We start from the raw sequence: 18,765 nt of genomic DNA, 5'->3' as shown, positions 1-18,765 counted from the left end.
GCTATTTGGTCTACATTGATCATTTCCGCGTGTGATATTACATAGACATAATACATGAAAAAAGTGAATAGTTGTGTTCAAGTCAGAAGATTAACATGTTCTTCCTTCTTTTTATTTGCAATGCTTTGATCACCAGGAAGAGTGAATATTCCTAAGCATGTTTATGTTTACAAAGTGAGAAATTTCGTAAATATTGAGACCTGCAATCCATTAAAATAAACACACAAGAAAAAATACTGCTTAGTTCCGCATAACATGCGCAATCAAGTTACGTGACAACAGACAAATGCGTCGCTATGAGGTCCGGCAAGAACGAATAACCATTACCATTTTCATTACAAGTCACTATCAGTGTTAAAAGCGTCATCACCATCATCAGTCATATATATCATTATCATCATCGTTAGCATCCTCCTCATAACTACGGGGCCTCCGAGTGGTTAAGGTCGCTGACTTCAACTCACTTGCCCTTCATCGATGTGGGTTCGAGCCTCACTCAGGGCGTTGAATTCTTCATGTGAGGAAGCCATCCAGCTGGCTCATGGAAGGTCGGTGGTTCTACCCAGGTTCCCGCTCGTGATAAAAGAATGCACGGAGGGGCACCTGGGGTCTTCCTCCACCATCAAAGCATGACCTATAATTATGTCCATGCCACTTAAACCCAACAAAATAAATAAATAAATCCTCATAACTATTACAAACATCATCACTTTTCATTATGTGCATTTATTATCATCGACATCTTCATCAGAATTATCATTCTAATTATCAAAATACTGATGACAATTGTGATGATCAGGCACTGGTTACAAAACGATGATGATGATGATGTTGACAACAATGATAATGTGGTGGTGGTGATATTGATGATGATGATGATGATGATGATGGTGATGATTACATAACTGATTATGAAACTAATGATGATAATGGTGATGACGTCGGCTATTTTATTGTTCATTTTGTTCATCTTCAGCAGTATCAAATTAATGATGTTTTAGTATTTTCCCCATTTATCAGTTACTTTTTTCTATTTAAAATTTCTTCACGAGTTCCTTAACATTTACTTATTAGTCTAATTGAATAAGATTAAATATTTAGTATGCTAGTGCAGAGAATACTTCTGTTTCAATATGGATCAAATTTCCATTCTTGGTATGTACTCGTATATAATGGTATGTATACATTTCTGTGTATACAATGGTATGTATACAGTGATACGTACAACTCGTTTAATGGGTCAAACGTGTTGTTGTACTTATAAAATAGACTGGCTCGGTTTATAAGCTGGTCATGGCTACGATATGTATTGTATTTTGCAATCGAAATATTTCTGTAAAATGCTTCTTCCCCTTCTGTTTGAATCCGTCCATGTTTACAAACACGTTTGTTTATTTCATGGACTGTATACAGTGCTATCTATATAATTGTTATGTATACAATTGTGTGTATACATTGTTATGTATTTCTTTGTTTGTATACACTGGAATGTGTACATTGTTATGTATTTCTTTGTATGTATAAACTGGAATGTGTACATTGTTATGTATTTCTTTGTATTTATAAACTGGAATGTGTACATTGTTATGTATTTCTTTGTATGTATACACTGATATGTGTACATTGTTATGTATTTCTTTGTATGTATACACTGGAATGTGTACATTGTTATGTATTTCTTGATATGTATAAACTGGTATGTGCATATTGATATGTATTTCTTGGTATGTATACACTGGTATGTGTACATTGTTATGTATTTCTTGGTATGTATACACTGTATTTCTTGGTATGTATACACTGTATTTCTTGGTATGTATACACTGGAATGTGTACATTGTTATGTATTTCTTGGTATGTATACACTGGAATATGTACATTGTTATGTATTTCTTGGTATGTATACACTGGAATGCAATTATTGGTATGTAAAACTGATATGTATACAATGGTATCTATATAAATCCCGCACGATAACTCAAACGATAAGGCCAAAAAAAAATTAGTTCGGTTTCTGGTCTTCCGACCGACCTTCTTTTTTACCCCCGACCCTAAACTTTTTCCGCCTTCCCTTTTTTTCAAAATATTTCCGTTTTCAATTTAAACTTTTTGCGTCCGCCGCGTTTTGACCCGCGAAAATCGAGAAAAACTCGTATTTGACCTGCATAGAATAAACCCTGTGCATCGGCTTGATTCGCCGAAATTTTCTTTGAGACGTTTCGAGTTCGAAAGTTCTGTCCCGTGTCAATCAAAATCCCAGTGATTTTCAATATTGTTCGCCTGCACAAGCAGAAGTATGGCAGTAGGCGGAGCATCGTATGTTAATTAGCTACTGACAGATGTCAATCACGCCACGCGCGGACTGACACGTGGTCATCTCGCGGTTTAGGAATAAGGTCAGTAATTCGGTCGAAAATGTGCTTCCGTGGTGTAGTCGAAAGAAGTCCATAATAAATATATCCTAATTTTCCCATTGTTTGCGCAAATTCGTGTAGAACGAGTGCTTTAATCACCATTTTTCACTACTAGAATACATTCTGCATGGAATGAGACGGTTTTCGTGTTGATACACCCCACATGGCAAGTTTTGCAGATCGAAACCGGAAGTAGGTGTCTATTGCGCGGACGAGAGCAAATATGCGCCATTTTTAGGGTAGCAGACCACAACTGACTGGCATTTCACTAGGAACTACATAACCCCCTATTTTCTTTTCATTTTTTCGTTAATTTGTGATAGAACTTCCATGAAAAATAGGTGTAGGAAAAAGTGATGTTCTCTAAAGATACGTAAAGACGACCTGAAGTTGTCGTTTTTTATATGAAACAAAGAAGGATTTAAATTACTGACCTTTATCCTTTATATAATTTAGTACAATAATGCCCGGTCATTTTCAAAGGTGTTTATCGATCAATGTGTAAAAGTTAATTGATAAACAATGCAGATTATCGTGTTTGTTCCACTTGTTAATTAACAGTATACAGCTTGTGTTGTATTGTTATATGTCTTGCCGATTTAAAATAAAAATTACTTTGTTTTATTACTGAATAGAACAACAGATTGGATAATTAAAATCATTATGTTCTGTACTTGATACGATTATATCAGCCGGTCAACCGTTACGATCTATAGGAAATTTATTATCTTTGCCGAGGCTTTGTTTGGGCCAGAACAAATATGTTAATTTATATAAATGCTTTAAATAAGCAGAAATTATAAGTATTGAATAGGTATGATGAATTAATGAAATTTAAAACTGGTATTTTATCAAGAATTTTGAATGTTTATTTCGTTTTCCATATTTGTCATACGGTTTCGCGACCGTGACTTTCGGACATTTTTATCATTTTTTTACAGGATTTTTTTAGTACAATCTAAATAAAAAGCCAATAAAATGTCTGCATTTAAGAAAAATATGATAACTGTTTCAAAAGCAGCTCTTATTTTGAAGCATTTTTCAAGAATAAAAACATGCCAAGGCACCAAACCACACCCACCTTTAGGCAATGGGCAAAATAAGACAACTAAAGAATGTTATGCTTAAAAAATCTGTAATTTCCAATGCACTTATTTTAGATAAAGTCTGTGGAAGTTGCATTTATAACAGTATAACTTGACCCATGAAAAGCTGATCTTGACTTGAAAATCTGATTTTGACCAATGACTCTTCTCGAGTTTCAGAACCTACAGAAAGCCCTGACGCGATTCTGATTGGTTGGCAGTTATATCAAAGATGGCAATTCTGATTGGCTGGCAGTTATATCAAAGATGGCAGCGCCCGTGTTACCGGCTTCATCAGGTTTGGGGCTTCGATTTAAAGTTTGTACGGCCAAAAACTTACTTACAACGGTTCCAGATCACAAATTAGTCGATGACATATTTCACCAGTACATGTATCATGATTAATCTATTGTGTGGGTGAATAGTGTCAAAAATAATCTGTTTCATATTATATTTTGCATGTTTTGATATTAAAATGGCAGAGCAATAGTGTCTGACCGGTATTTTCATTGGCTAATTTTTTAGAGGCAGGATCAGTGTCGAGAGTCAGTATTTGGGGAGAATAATAATTAGCTTCAAATAATTAATATTGCATTTTTTGGATAATGGATTCATTAAATTTAAACAGCTACACACATCTCCGGAAACTTTAATTATGAGTTTAAGGTTCTTGTAAAGCCTTTTTATTTTAGAATATCACATAATTCATATATGAAAATTTGACAACAAAGAGATGAACTTCTTTCAAAATTATATAGAGATATAAATCTGCTTTTATTTCAAAATATTATAGGTATACAAGTACATGTACTAAGAAGTATCTGACATTTTATACGGAGTTTGACTAGTATTCTGTTTATATAATTTAAAGTAGATTCTACATATATGCAATATTAATCTATTCCTTATATAAAAGATAGTCATATTTTAGTTCAGTACCTATCATTTCTGTTAAAAAAAGGGGCTATAACGACAGCAACAACTTTCAGACTTAAAAAAATAAATAAATAAGATTTTCCTACCTACCTACCCTCATTTTTTTTGACAGGAGACCGGAAACGGACCTATTATTTTTTGGCCTAACAAGTTTGATAATTTTAATTTTTCTTCATTAAAACGTTTCAATACAGAAAATATTTTTGTATAACATTACAGTATGCACTTAACTTCTATCATTGACAACCTTTTTGAGTTCAACGATGCATAAGAACCATAACAATAAAAAATAATATAAACATGCTGTCGTTTAAATTATCGTGCGGGAGTAGTACATTGGTTCGTATTTCTTAGTTTGTTTTATAATGGTCCGTTGGTATGCATCTATTGGTATGTATACAACGGTTAGTTTACAACGGTAACCGCCTTGATAGCCTAGTGGTAAAGCGTCCGCTTCGAGTGGGGGAGGTCGTGGGTTCGATCCACGGCCGCGTCATACCAAAGACGTGAAAAATAGTACCAGTAGCTCCCTTGCTTGGCGCTCAGCATTAAAAGGGAGAAACTGGCCTCTTGTCTCATACCCTCGTGGCGATGGATTCCATCAGGAATAAGGTGTCGAGAGTGATTACTATAAGTTGTAGAACTTTCTTCACAATCGACCTAAAATAAATTATGTATAAACTAACGGTATCTATACAATGGTATACATACACTGGTTTGTATTTCTTAGTACATGTATGTATTGGTTGGTACGTACGCAATGGTATATATACACTGGTATGTATCTATTGGTATGTATACAGCTGTTAGTTTACAATGGTATCTATACAATAGTATGCATACACTGGTTTGTATTTCTTAGTACATGTATGTATTGGTTGGTACGTACGCAATGGGTATATATCACTGGTTGTATTAATTGTATGTTACAACTGTTAATTTACAATGGTATCTATACAATAGTATGCATATACTGGTTTGTATTTCTTAGTACATGTATGTATTGGTTGGTACGTACGCAATGGTATATATACACTGGTATGTATCTAATTGGTATGTATACAACTGTTAATTTACAATGGTATCTATACAATAGTATGCATACACTGGTTTGTATTTCTTAGTACATGTATGTATTGGTCGGTACGTACGCAATGGTATATATACACTGATATGTATCTATTGGTATGTATACAACGGTTAGTTTACAATGGTAGCTATACAATGGTATGCATACAATGGTTTGTATTTCTTAGTACATTGTATGTATAGGTTGGTACGTATGCAATGGTATATATACATTGGTATGTATCTATTGATATGTATATAATTGTATGCATACAATGGTTTATATTTCTTAGTACATGTATGTATAGGTTGTTACAGCTCGTTTAAATGGGTCAACCGTGTTGTTGTACTTATAAAATAGACTGGCCCGGTTTATAGGTTGGTCAGAGCTACGGATATGTATTGTATTTTGCCACCGAAATATTTCTATAAAATGCTTCTTCCCCTTCCGTTTTGATCCGTCCATGTTTACAAACACGTTTGTTTATTTTATGGACTGTACGTATGTAATGGTATACATTTTGTATATACACTGGTATGTTTGATTTCACTACTCCCACTTAAACAGCGTTGCTTTCATGTCACGGCGTGACAATGGGACCTTCTGTGAAAAAGGTGCTTTATTTATATTCGTCTCCATAGTAAAATCATCTAACTTAATCAAAAGTATCGTATTTTATTGATTTAACAAATAATCAAGGCCATCGAGTGGTTTATCGTCTGATTTACCACGGTTCAAAGTTCGGATGCGTAGGAATTGAACCACGAGGGCGTTAGTGGTTAAATACTGAAGCATCTGAACGATGAATCGTGGTAAATCAGACGAAAAACCACAAGAAGGCCTTGATTGTTTTCATTCTGACATGCTCATTGACATATTTTAATAAATATTATGCTGGACTTCATTTACCCGAGGAGTAATGTATAGGACGTCATGTGGCAATTTGACGTCATAATTGACGTCATAATGCTCTCTTACCGGTCCGCGCGTCAACCGTTGTTTATCGCAAATTCTAACATAGCTCGAATTGATTTGCAGTTAAACAAAGAAGAAAATCAAACGCAATATATCCTGCGATAAACAACGGTTGACGCACGGACCGGTAAGAGAGCATTATGACATCAATTTTGACGTCATGTAGCCGCCTGACATCCGATACATTACTCCTCGCGTAAATGAATTCCAGCATAATATTTATTGAAATATATCAACGTGCATGTCAGAATGAAAACAATCAAGGCCTTCTTGTGATTTATTGTCTAATTTACCACGGTTCATCGTTCAGATGCTTCAGTATTAAACCACTCGGGCTAACGCCCTCGTGGTTCAATTCCTACGCATCTGAACTCTGAACCGTGGTAAATTTGACGATAAACAACGCGAAGGCCTTGATTATTTGTTAAATATACAGAGCTTGATTTTCTTCTTTATTTAACTGGAAATCAAACCGAGTCATGTTAGAATAAAAGATAACTTGTGTGCGTGATACAACTTGGTCTTATATTCAAATCTATGTTTCTTTGTCTTTCGGGCCGCTTACATTTAGGAAAAATTGACATTGTTAAAAGGAACAAGGAAAAAACTTTACATTTTTATCGTTCCATTATAACGTTTAAGTAGTGATGGGCAAATCGGTTAGATTTGCCAATCGATTAATCGGCATAATCGGACAAGCCAACCGATTCGATTAATCGGATATAATCGGATAATCGGTTACTCTAGTTGCATAATCTATAAGGTCATCTCACAGTGTATGTTTTATGTCATTACTTAAAAAATGAACCACACAGACGTCAAATATCCTATTTCTATTGTATCCCTTCATAAACATGAGTAAGTTAACAGCACAAAAGTAAAATATTTGTGAAGATAGTAAACTTCAAATTAGGTACTTGTCTTAATTTCACAAGGGACTTATCCAGTGATATTGTGTTATCAAATTAAAATTGTTTGGAGCAAAAAACGTATTAATGATTTATTAATTCTTAGTTTACGACTGGAATGATTTCAATCCCACAAAATCAAAAAATGAAAATTCCTTTGCTAATATGCTTGCGTAAGTCTTACGGCATGCTATGCATACTGTCATACTAATGTCAAGAGTTTAGGTTGATGGTTTTCCCGGCTTAATGTTGTAAAAGCCATATATCTTCCAAAATCTGGGTGATCACAGATGACCTCAATTTCTTTCGAGACTTTGGAGGAAGCCATTTTTAGGGAAGAGTACTTTCCCTTGGCGTAATTGCCCCAAAGAACCATAAATACTAAAAAGAACTAGGTCAGAAACAACTAAATTATCCGTTTAGGGTGCCAAGTAATTAATCGGTCAGGGAAAAGTGAAGTCGGCGATCGCGTTCATGAATGCAAGTCCGACGATTATTCGATTGTCGCCGATTGTCGGCCCATCACTACGTTTAAGCGTTATTAGCTCACCTATACCACAGGTTCAGGGTGGAAGGTCCGTCGTCCGTCGACATGAGTTAAACTTAAAACATGTTCTCCTCTGAAACTACCGGTCAGAATAAACACACACTTGGTCTGTAGCATTCTGGCAAGGTTCGTGTTCAAGTTTGTTCGTATTGCAACCAATGACTCCTTGTAGGGCCACTAGAGTTGAAAATTGTTAAAAAAAACAAAATATGAGCCGCGCCATGAGAAAACCAACATAGTGCATTTGCGACCAGCATGGATCCAGACCAGCCTGCGCATCCGCGCAGTCAGGTCAGGATCCATGCTGTTCGCTTTCAAAGCCTATTGCAATTAGAGAAACCGTTAGCGAACAGCATGGATCCTGACCAGACTGCGCTGATGCGCAGGCTGGTCTGGATCCATGCTGGTTGCAAACGCACTATGTTGGTTTTTCCATGGTGCGGCTCATACTTTAACGACTTCTTACCAAGAACTGCTTGAAAGATCTTCATTAAACTTGGTCGCAGCATTACTATAATGTCTTCTCCCAAATTTGCACAAGTGTGGGCACTCACTGCTAGAGCTGAACATAGAAAACCTTTAAACGACTGCTTCTCATAAGTGCTTGATGGATCAAACTTGGTATGTAGCTTTTTTTACAAAGTACTATCCTCATTTTCTTCAAACGGAGGCACATGGCCTTTTTTTAGGATCACTAGAGCTAAAAATAGAAATATCTGTGAACACTAGAGCTAAAAATAGAAATATCTGTGAACACTAGAGCTAAAAATAGAAATATCTGTGAACAACTTCTCATGAAGCGCTTTGTGGATCTTCATTAAACTTGGTCTGCAGTTGTAATATTCTCTAAGTCACTTATTTTTTTCAAATTGGGAAATTTGGCCCTTTTAAGGGGTCATTAGGGGTAAAAATTGATATATCTATATATGAGCCGCACCATGAGAAAACCAGCAGAGTGCATTTGCGTGTCCGCGTAGTCTGTTCAGGATCCATACTGTTCGCTAACGGTTTCTCTAATTGCAATAGGCTTTGAAAGCGAACAGCATGGATCCTGACCATATTGCGCGGATGCGCAGCCTGGTCTGGATCCATGCTGGTCGCAAATGCACTATGTTGGTTTTCTCATGGTGTGGCTCATATATTTTTTTCTTGTCAGATACATGTATTTTCAATTTGTTTTTCTTGTCAGAAAAAAGTCTTGTAAATAACTAATCATCAGTTGGGAAAGGCCACGAGATAGTATAATGAAATCCTAAAATTGCTTTAGCTCTGAGATGAATTTCTTGTATGATGATTCTTAGTGTCTTTATTTATCTGAAATATAATAAATCTTTGAGTGGAGTAATGGAGTGGTAAAATACAAATGATAACGGCGTTTCTTGACTCATTTCTTAATTATTCAAGTCAAGTTCGCAGAGCTTATACATCCTGATTTCTTGTGTTGGTTCAGCATTTATGTGTGAATACTTAACACAATTGTTACCGTTCATGATACAGTGTGACTTATATATATTTAAGGCGAGATAGTCAATATCAGGTGAGCGACATAAGGCCACTTTGACAGTCTTTGTTTTCTATTCTGATTGGATATGAGCAGATAAGCTGTTAGTATAAAACGGCGCAATATTCCACTGAATGCAGAACCATTTGAGTTTGTAGATTACAAGATAAAGGTTATTAAGATAAGTTTACATGATATAACACTGATTTTAACATGTTGAATGTTTGCATTTTTGCAACAATTTTTGTGAATGTAGTTGGACTTAACAGTTATGTTTTGGCTCAATCAGGTATTTGTGTTTTATGTATTCGGATATTTATGATTTAACATGAACTAGTGGAATGTAATTGACAGAAGTAAATTAGGACTTTAGGTCTAACTATATTTGTATCAGATTTTTCAAGTTTCATCGAACTTAAGGTATCTTCCAACGCAACAGTTTTTGTTATCTTTTTAATTATTTTATAACATTTGATATTTTACACATATTTAGAAAAGCTGTTGATAATAAGATATCAAAATTACTGCAAAATCAAAATATGCCATCACAGGTTTATATCTATTTTAATACAAGTATATCAATCAATTTTAAAAATGTGGTTCAATACATTGCATTTACTACGGTTAATTGAAGTTAAATAAAGCAATTGTACCTGACTGCATTTTTGAAAATGACTTGCAGAAAAATATTCCAACAGGAACTTCAGCACACCGACCCCATTAAGATATTTGGGGAAAACTTTATATATGTTGAGATAGACACTTCTAAAGTACAGGCACAAATATATTGTTTTAGAATTAATAAATTAATCAAAACTTTATACGATTATCAATAACAGGGATACGATAGCAGAATGAATGTGAAGTAAGTCAAATTGCACGATATCGTATGATTATTACGCTATTTTAGCAATTACTATCAGGGCCAATGATTATTAAGCTATTTTAGCAATTACTACCAGGACCAATGATTATTAAGCTATTTTAGCAATTACTACCAGGACCAATGATTATTAACCTATTTTAGCAATTACTGTCAGGGCCAATGATTATTAAGCTTTTTTAGCAATTACTACCAGGACCAATGATTATTAACCTATTTTAGCAATTACTGTCAGGGCCAATGATTATTAAGCTATTTTAGCAATTACTACCATTACTACCAGGACCAATGATTATTAAGCTATTTTAGCAATTACTACCAGGGCCAATGATTATTAAGCTATTTTAGCAATTACTACCAGGACCATTGATTATTAAGCTGTTTTAGCAATTACTATCAGGACCAATGATTATTTAGCTATTTTAGCAATTACTACCAGGACCAATGATTATTAAGCTATTTTAGCAATTACTGTCAGGGCCAATGATTATTAAGCTTTTTTAGCAATTACTACCAGGACCAATGATTATTAACCTATTTTAGCAATTACTGTCAGGGCCAATGATTATTAACCTATTTTAGCAATTACTGTCAGGGCCAATGATTATTAAGCTATTTTAGCAATTACTGCCAGGACCAATGATTATTAACCTATTTTAGCAATTACTACCAGGACCAATGATTATTAAGCTATTCTAACAATTACTACCAGGACCAATGATTATTAAGCTATTTTAGCAATTACTGTCAGGGCCAATGATTATTAAGCTATTTTAGCAATTACTGTCAGGGCCAATGATTATTAAGCTATTTTAGCAATTACTATCAGGGCCAATGATTATTAAGCTATTTTAGCAATTACTGTCAGGGCCAATGGTCACAAAACATACTTCAGTCTCGACGTAGTTTGAGACTGAAATTTTGATAACGAAAACTTACCTGATATTCATAGATATTGAAGTGCCACTTGAAAATAGTCATCAAACATAGCACTCACCTTTAATCATGCAGTTCATAAATATGTGAAAAATGTTCATTATCTAACAAGAATGAAACTGATAATGTTTTGGGAACATGAGGCCTGAATATCAGTGGGCATTCATATTTCACGGAAAAACAAAGACAACTGTGTGTGCGTAAAACATATCTCATGAATAGTTCAGACGAAGTATAATTTCATTTTTATGTCTATAATTAGAACCTGTAGCTGTCACAATACGGGATGCAGGTACAAATGGCGAATTTCGAGGTAATCAGGCAAGCATGCCAGACTGGATGCAGATCACTCTTCACAGAGCAGACGAGAATGTGTCGCTGTTGATGGAAAGGAACAGGAACATACAGTCAGATGTTCCTATATCTGTGCACAGAAATGGAAGACTAATCTATCAAGATATCAATGATACGGAGGTACTTCATTTAGTTTTATATAGTGACAGTGTTTATAGAGGATGTGTTGGTTTTTATACGAATATGGACTATATCTAAGTGAGACAATTTCTATATTTTTACAAGCTCGTAGCACGAGTGAAAATCTCAAATATTCCGTATCTACAAAATCGAAATAGCATACATTTTCTTTTTTCGTCTTGTTTACATTGAAATGTGTATTTTGCAAACAACTTTAATCTGAGCACTGGAAAAAAACGCGCGTAAATAAAAATGAACGTCTTAGGACGTTACAAAGACACACAGGACATAATAGATGATACAACATGAGTCTCTTTTCATACTGAATTTATCAAACGAGTTGAACAGAATAATTAAATACGAGGCTCTGTCGAGCATTTTATCCATTTTATTCAACGAGTTTAATAAATTCAATGTGGAAAGGCGCAAATGTGATATTGCTTTTATCACATGTTAGCTTTTCCTGCTGAAACATCAAAATTTATTTTTTCTTTTTCATATTATAGACAAGGACAATTTGTACAAAGTTTACGTCAAACATGAATAAATTCCATCCATTTTTATTATCTGCAGCATAAATTGAAGTAACATGTACTATAAAGAACAAAGCGCGACGACAATTTTCATCCCGTTTGAAAGGAGCGACCTCTAGATCGTGCCACAGAAAAGAAAAGTATCAGAAAGATATCAGAAATTTAATGTTACCTTTCTAAAGAAAGCTTTGCAGATTATACGTTATGGAAAGACATGAAATTTGTTTGTTTTTACGTGAAATTCTAACCTACATTTGTTTTCAATGACTGGAAATAACACAGAAATCGTCCTGAAACCTGTGACACTTTGTTCACAATTCCATTACTAAAGCTCTCCGAAAGTATTTCTTCGTATGCCCGACGTCCCTTAGAGTGATATCGTGAGTTTATTTTGATACTGATTACTCCGATCGGGTCAGCCAGTTCACATTTCCGGATCAATATGATTTTGCCTGATCGTTGGTAGTTAATATGATTGGAGTATAGCAGTAACATTAGGCAAGACCAAATGTTTCATTTTTTTTTCTTATAGGAAAAGCTTTGATTCATTTTTTCAATTAAATTTCATTGGGATGAAGTTTTACGAATATATGAATTGCTAAGCACCTTTCAGACTTCTGCTTGTCAAAATATCAAACTCTAAGTAAATGCTGCATCATTAAATTGTGCAATAATTACTTTTATAATATACCTGCGTTATTAAAAGATTCGATGAAAATAGCTTTTTCCTAGGATTGAAAAGCTCGACACAACTCCCTGCATGAATACAAATAAAGAGATTTGGAGTTCAAGGTCTAAGTTCTCTCTGACATGGCAACGAGTCGACTAAAATATTTGCGTTTAAAGTCATTCGTCATCCGCATCTGATTCACGTGAAAAAGTTATCAGTTACTCGTGGAGATATAGTTGATACCAGTATAACTGGCTAGTTGAAATTACATACATTTGTGAAAGCATGTTGCTTCAAAACTATCTGACCAAATGTTTTCGAATTCTGCATACATCTTTGGCAATCATTCAAGCTCTTAAGTCATAAGTCGCCGACACTGTAAAATGACCATTCTGAGCCAGGTTTCACATCTCCGACTTATAGTTTAAAGGAACATGTAGGTAATCAAAAATCGTAAAAAGATGTAGTTTCCTGCCATGATTATGGCATTGTGACATTTAAAGTGGCGTATAACGCTTTATGAAATTTTCTTCGCTGACATAAAAGTTTGTATCGTTGTTCAGCTCGCGTGAACCGAAGGTTCATTGTGAGCTATCAGTATAGTAGGATGGCCCATCGTTTATCTTTCGTCTACAATACACATAAATAGTTTCTTACAAGACACCGCTCAGAATTACACCAGGCTTAGTACGGTAGCATTATTGTAAGGTTCTCTCTCAGTTTTTTCTCGAATGGGGGCTCTTGGTTCCTTTCAGAAGCAATTAGAGCTTAAGCTTTATTCTTCACGAAACTTGGTCTGTAACAGCTTGATTCTTCACGACATTCGGTCTGTAACAGCTTGATTCTTCACGAAACTTGGTCTGTAACAGCTTGATTCTTCACGACATTCGGTCTGTAACAGCTTGATTCTTCACGAAACTGCTTGGTCTGTAACTTCTTGATTCTTCACGAAACTTGGTCTGTAACAGCTTGATCTTCACGAAACTTGGTCTGTAACAGCTTGATTCTTCACGACATTCGGTCTGTAACATTATTATGAGGTTCTCTCTTCATTTTATTCATACAGGGACACATAGTACCAATTTCGGGCCAATAGAGCTAAAAATAGAACCATTTTTAACACTTTTTCATGAACTGCTTGATGCATCTTTATCAGACTTGGTCTGTAGCATTCTTATAAAGTTCTTTGTTAAATTGATTCAAATGGAGGCACTCGACTAATTTTAGCTAAAAATGAGGACAAAGAGCCATTTTCATTCTAGCTTCCTTGGACCACTATGACCTTCTAGTATAATATCAAAAGGGTAAATAAACCTATATATTTGGTGAAATGTTTTTAAATAACACAAAACTGATCACAGAACATCGGATCAAACAAAGGTATAGGTCAGTACTGGGAGTAAAGTATCTTACCAGTCATTACTGTTTACCAATGTTTAAAGCTATGTGTAACCCCATCCAAATGTTTAATTGATCAGGGGATAGTACACTTGTATGAAATACTGTATTCCTGTAATTTATACACTATTCCATGCTTGAAAGAACTGGTCACAGATTTTTGATATGTCTTCAAATGAATGTTATGCCCGTCTAAATTATGTATAATGACAGTGGGTAATACCCGCTCAACCACAACGTCGAGCTAACTAGAGGCTAATATGTTGCTCGCATTGTTTTAAACAATGTGTGCTCCTTCAAGCTATTTTAGCACATTGCAAGTACAGATCAGTTCAGAGAATACCTTATTCGTTGTATGTAATTTTTCTTTTCTTTGTTTTCCGTTTAGGCTGTGGGATATTACCTTTCGCTGGAACCATATGCGACTGTCATGGCAACAAAAGTTAAAGAACATGTATCTTCGACATTGAAGTTGGTGAGGCTGTATTATTTTCTATTTCTGTCACAGTTTGCGCATATTTTTGAATTTAAGAAAGAGTCATCTTAATGTAAAAGTAAAATATTGGTTTCTTGCATAACACACACCATGACAATGACATCCCATTGTCATTGTAATAAAAGTATTATATGTAATGCTGAATGAATGTTTTGATATGAAATCTCTGTAGGCAGAAAACACCATTTTCAGGGCGAAACTTTTAACCGGCGGTGTAATTCACAGAAACTGCTTTTTAATAATGTGCTCATCTTAAGATTGCTTTTTAAATCCCTAAAATTATCTGAACATAACGCGGTAAAACATGTGAAATGTTGCTGCAAGCACAACAGCTGATACTAGGGACTAACGGAGCAGGGGGTGACGGGACATCTTATTTGAACAGTATTTGTACACTGCTGTAGGTATTGGACTAGGAATAGCGATCTGTTATCACTTTTTTTAAAGAAAAAAACATGCTTTAGCATATTTATACACGACAGAGAGGTCACACGCCTGCTGGAATAATTTCACGAGTACGAAGCCCGAGTGAATTATTCCACGTGGTGTATTTCCTATTCGGAGTGTTTAAATATATTAAAACAATGTGATACCTTATATTATTTCGATTTTAATATAAATGTAATAAGTTAAGAGCTATTTCTTAGCGTTATCTTGTAGATTGACGTGACCTCAACGTGACCACGTTTTAATAATATCAAAGCACGGCGAATAGGTAACACGTCCGGCGGATTAATTTAGGAGTGTGCAGACCTCTACTCAATTGTTCTACGCACATAACAGTCGAATAAGAGTATGCAAATTAAATTTAACGCCGTGCTGTTATATCATTTTAATTCTGAAATGTCTTGTATTAAGAAATTAAATACTTTTTGGCGGTCATGCGAAATTAATGACAGAATAGGATCGACAAATCCATGAATCGCGCTAATTTACCGATCCTATTCTGTCGCTCGTTTCGCAATGAACACCGAAAAAAAAGTTTCATTGCTTATAAGTACATTATATTTCCTTTCCATTTGTAAACAAGTTTTTATTATAAATTACACACATTTTGTTGCATTTAACATTAAAATCAGCTTTCCGACCATTCTGTTCACCAGACAACAGTGACGTCATCTAAGGAACGTTCTCCCTGACTATATGTGGACGTCCCATTATCACTAAGCAGCGTTGACGTAACTGCTGCGCATTACTTTTTGCTGTTCGTATGAAATGAACATCATAATTTTCAATGGAAAAAAATAAAGCGAATGTAGAATTATGAAATGGTAGTAGCACTCTAACTTTGTGACTGTATCACAGTGTGTATGCTACCAAATAATATGCATGGTCGACTTGACGTCAATGTTGCCGTGTATATATATATTTCAGGCAGTGATACAACAAGCTGTATACATGATGATACATTCATAATCTGTATTTAAGGCAGGCAGTGATACAACAACCTGTATACATGATGATAAATTCATAAACTATATTTCAGACAGTGATACAACAAGCTGTATACATGATGATACATTCATAAACTACATTTCAGACAGGCAGTGATACAACAAGCTGTATACATGATGATACATTCATAAACTATATTTCAGGCAGTGATACAATAAGCTGTATGCATGATGATACATTCATAATCTGTATTTAAGGCAGGCAGTGATACAACAACCTGCATACATGATGATAAATTCATAAACTATATTTCAGACAGTGATACAACAAGCTGTATACATGATGATACATTCATAAACTATAGTTCAGACAGGTAGTGATACAACAAGCTGTATACATGATGATAAATTCATACACTATATTTCAGCTGTATACATGATGATACAATTATAAACTATATTTCAGACAGGCAGTGATACAACAAGCTGTATACATGATGATGCATTCATAAACTATATTTCAGGCAGTGCTACAATAAGCTGTATACATGATGATGCATTCATAAACTATATTTCAGGCAGTGATACAATAAGCTGTATACATGATGATACATTCATAAACTATATTTCAGGCAGTGCTACAATAAGCTGTATACATGATGATGCATTCATAAACTATATTTCAGGCAGTGCTACAATAAGCTGTATACATGATGATACATTCATAAACTATATTTCAGACAGTGCTACAACAAGCTGTATACATGATGATAAATTCATAAACTATATTTCAGACAGTGATACAACAAGCTGTATACATGATGATACATTCATAAACTATATTTCAGATAGGCAGTGATACAACAAGCTGTATACATGATGATAAATTCATACACTATATTTCAGCTGTATACATGATGATACATTTATAAACTATATTTCAGACAGGCAGTGATACAACAAGCTGTATACATGATGATACATTCATAAACTATATTTCAGACAGGCAGTGATATAACAAGTTGTATACATGATGATACATTCATAAACTATATTTCAGGCAGTGCTACAATAAGCTGTATACACGATGAAACATTCATAAACTATATTTCAGACAGGCGATGTAAAGTTACAGAACGTTACATACCGTCTAGAATATCATGACAACACACAGGAATACAGACTTTCAATGCTTGGAGAGAGGTCTTTCAGGAGGAATGATTTTGTAATCAGATCTGACAGCAACATGACAGAAATCACAGAACGTAAGTGTGGCCAGATAAGAGGTTGGACTGTTGAAACATTACGCCTACGTTCGAACAGGCTTCATGTCGTTATAAGGATAATAATAGATGTACGATCATCGCTGAACAATTGATATGGTAGAATTAGCAAATACTAAATCCAAGTATAACGTCAATACAAATGGATAATATTATACACTTGTTAAATGGGTTGCCGACCAATAGTAAAACCTATTCAACACTACACAATTCTTTCTTTAGCCCAGATCAAAGATGTGTTTATCTATTAACCAGTCAATAGCAAAAACTACGGACTGGTACTTTATATATGTTGTTGTTGTTGTTGTTGTATATAAGGAGTAATGTAATAATTTACACTGACCGAATGGCTTGTCGGCAGTCATGATAGTCAAAACTTTGTCCCGAGGTCCGAAATCATTAATCAGATGACATCAGAAATAAATTTTAAACCTTTTTCTCTCCAGCTTTTAACCTGTTTGAACTATAGACCGATCAAAAGCACAAACTGTAGACCGGTGAAAATCCTAAACTGTAGACCGGAGGTTTTTAAGGAGCCATGTAATAATTTCTAGAAACTAATTTAATCTAGAAACTGTATCAAAATTGATCTGAAGTAGCTGAATTTTATATGAAACAAAGAACAATTTCTTTATTGGTATATAGCCTTAACCGGACCATGCGACAATATGCAAAATGAGGATTGACCACTCCTGTAAGGTTTCGTGGATATTCGCCTATTCTAACACGATTCTATTCATTTTGCTGAAAACAGTGAATTTTTGTACAACAATTCACTGTTCTTACGTCACAATTATTACGTCATAGCGTCAAACAGCATAGCGGCGCGATGGAAAAGAAACCGACTGAAAACGGGCAAATATTTAATGAATGCCGTCAAGGATGTACTTTAAAGCCCTTGGTAACGTGTTAGAATCGAAATAATAAGCCTCATTTAGTGATTTGCTCTTGAATAAAATCATTGTTTGTCGTTCAGATGCGCCCTCGTGATATAGATCTAATTCCTTCGCATCTGATCTCCAAACAATGATTTATTCAGCGACAAATCACTAAATGAGATATATTATTTCTTGAATAATATAGGAGAAGTGGCTAAAAATCATAAAATGTGATGAATCAAGGGAATTCTTCAAATCGGAAAATGCCGACGATATGTCCAACAAGGCTTGGCAATGCTCACTCTTGTGAAGTTTGGTGTAAGTCCCTTCAGTGATGTCGAAGGAGTTGCGTGGACAAACTTTGTGACAGACAAACTGACAGACA

The 18,765-nt window shown here is 34.8% G+C and overlaps 1 protein-coding gene across 1 annotated transcript in view; it reads left to right on the top strand.

Annotated features, from left to right (window-relative positions):
* Positions 1–9,585: 9,585 nt before the first annotated feature.
* Positions 9,586–18,765, top strand: part of LOC123532914 (zinc metalloproteinase/disintegrin-like) — a 33,410-nt gene continuing 24,230 nt past the window's right edge. Inside the window, exons 1-4 of the mRNA XM_045314526.2 lie at positions 9,586–9,724; positions 11,517–11,728; positions 14,718–14,804; positions 17,334–17,484. Coding sequence (XP_045170461.2) covers positions 9,649–9,724; positions 11,517–11,728; positions 14,718–14,804; positions 17,334–17,484 — 526 coding nt within the window. The 5' untranslated portion in view covers positions 9,586–9,648. The remainder of the gene's footprint in view (positions 9,725–11,516; positions 11,729–14,717; positions 14,805–17,333; positions 17,485–18,765) is intronic.

Source organism: Mercenaria mercenaria, chromosome 11, assembly GCF_021730395.1.
Source record: "Mercenaria mercenaria strain notata chromosome 11, MADL_Memer_1, whole genome shotgun sequence".
NCBI lineage: Eukaryota > Metazoa > Mollusca > Bivalvia > Venerida > Veneridae > Mercenaria > Mercenaria mercenaria.
This window is presented reverse-complemented; position numbering and strand designations above follow the sequence as displayed.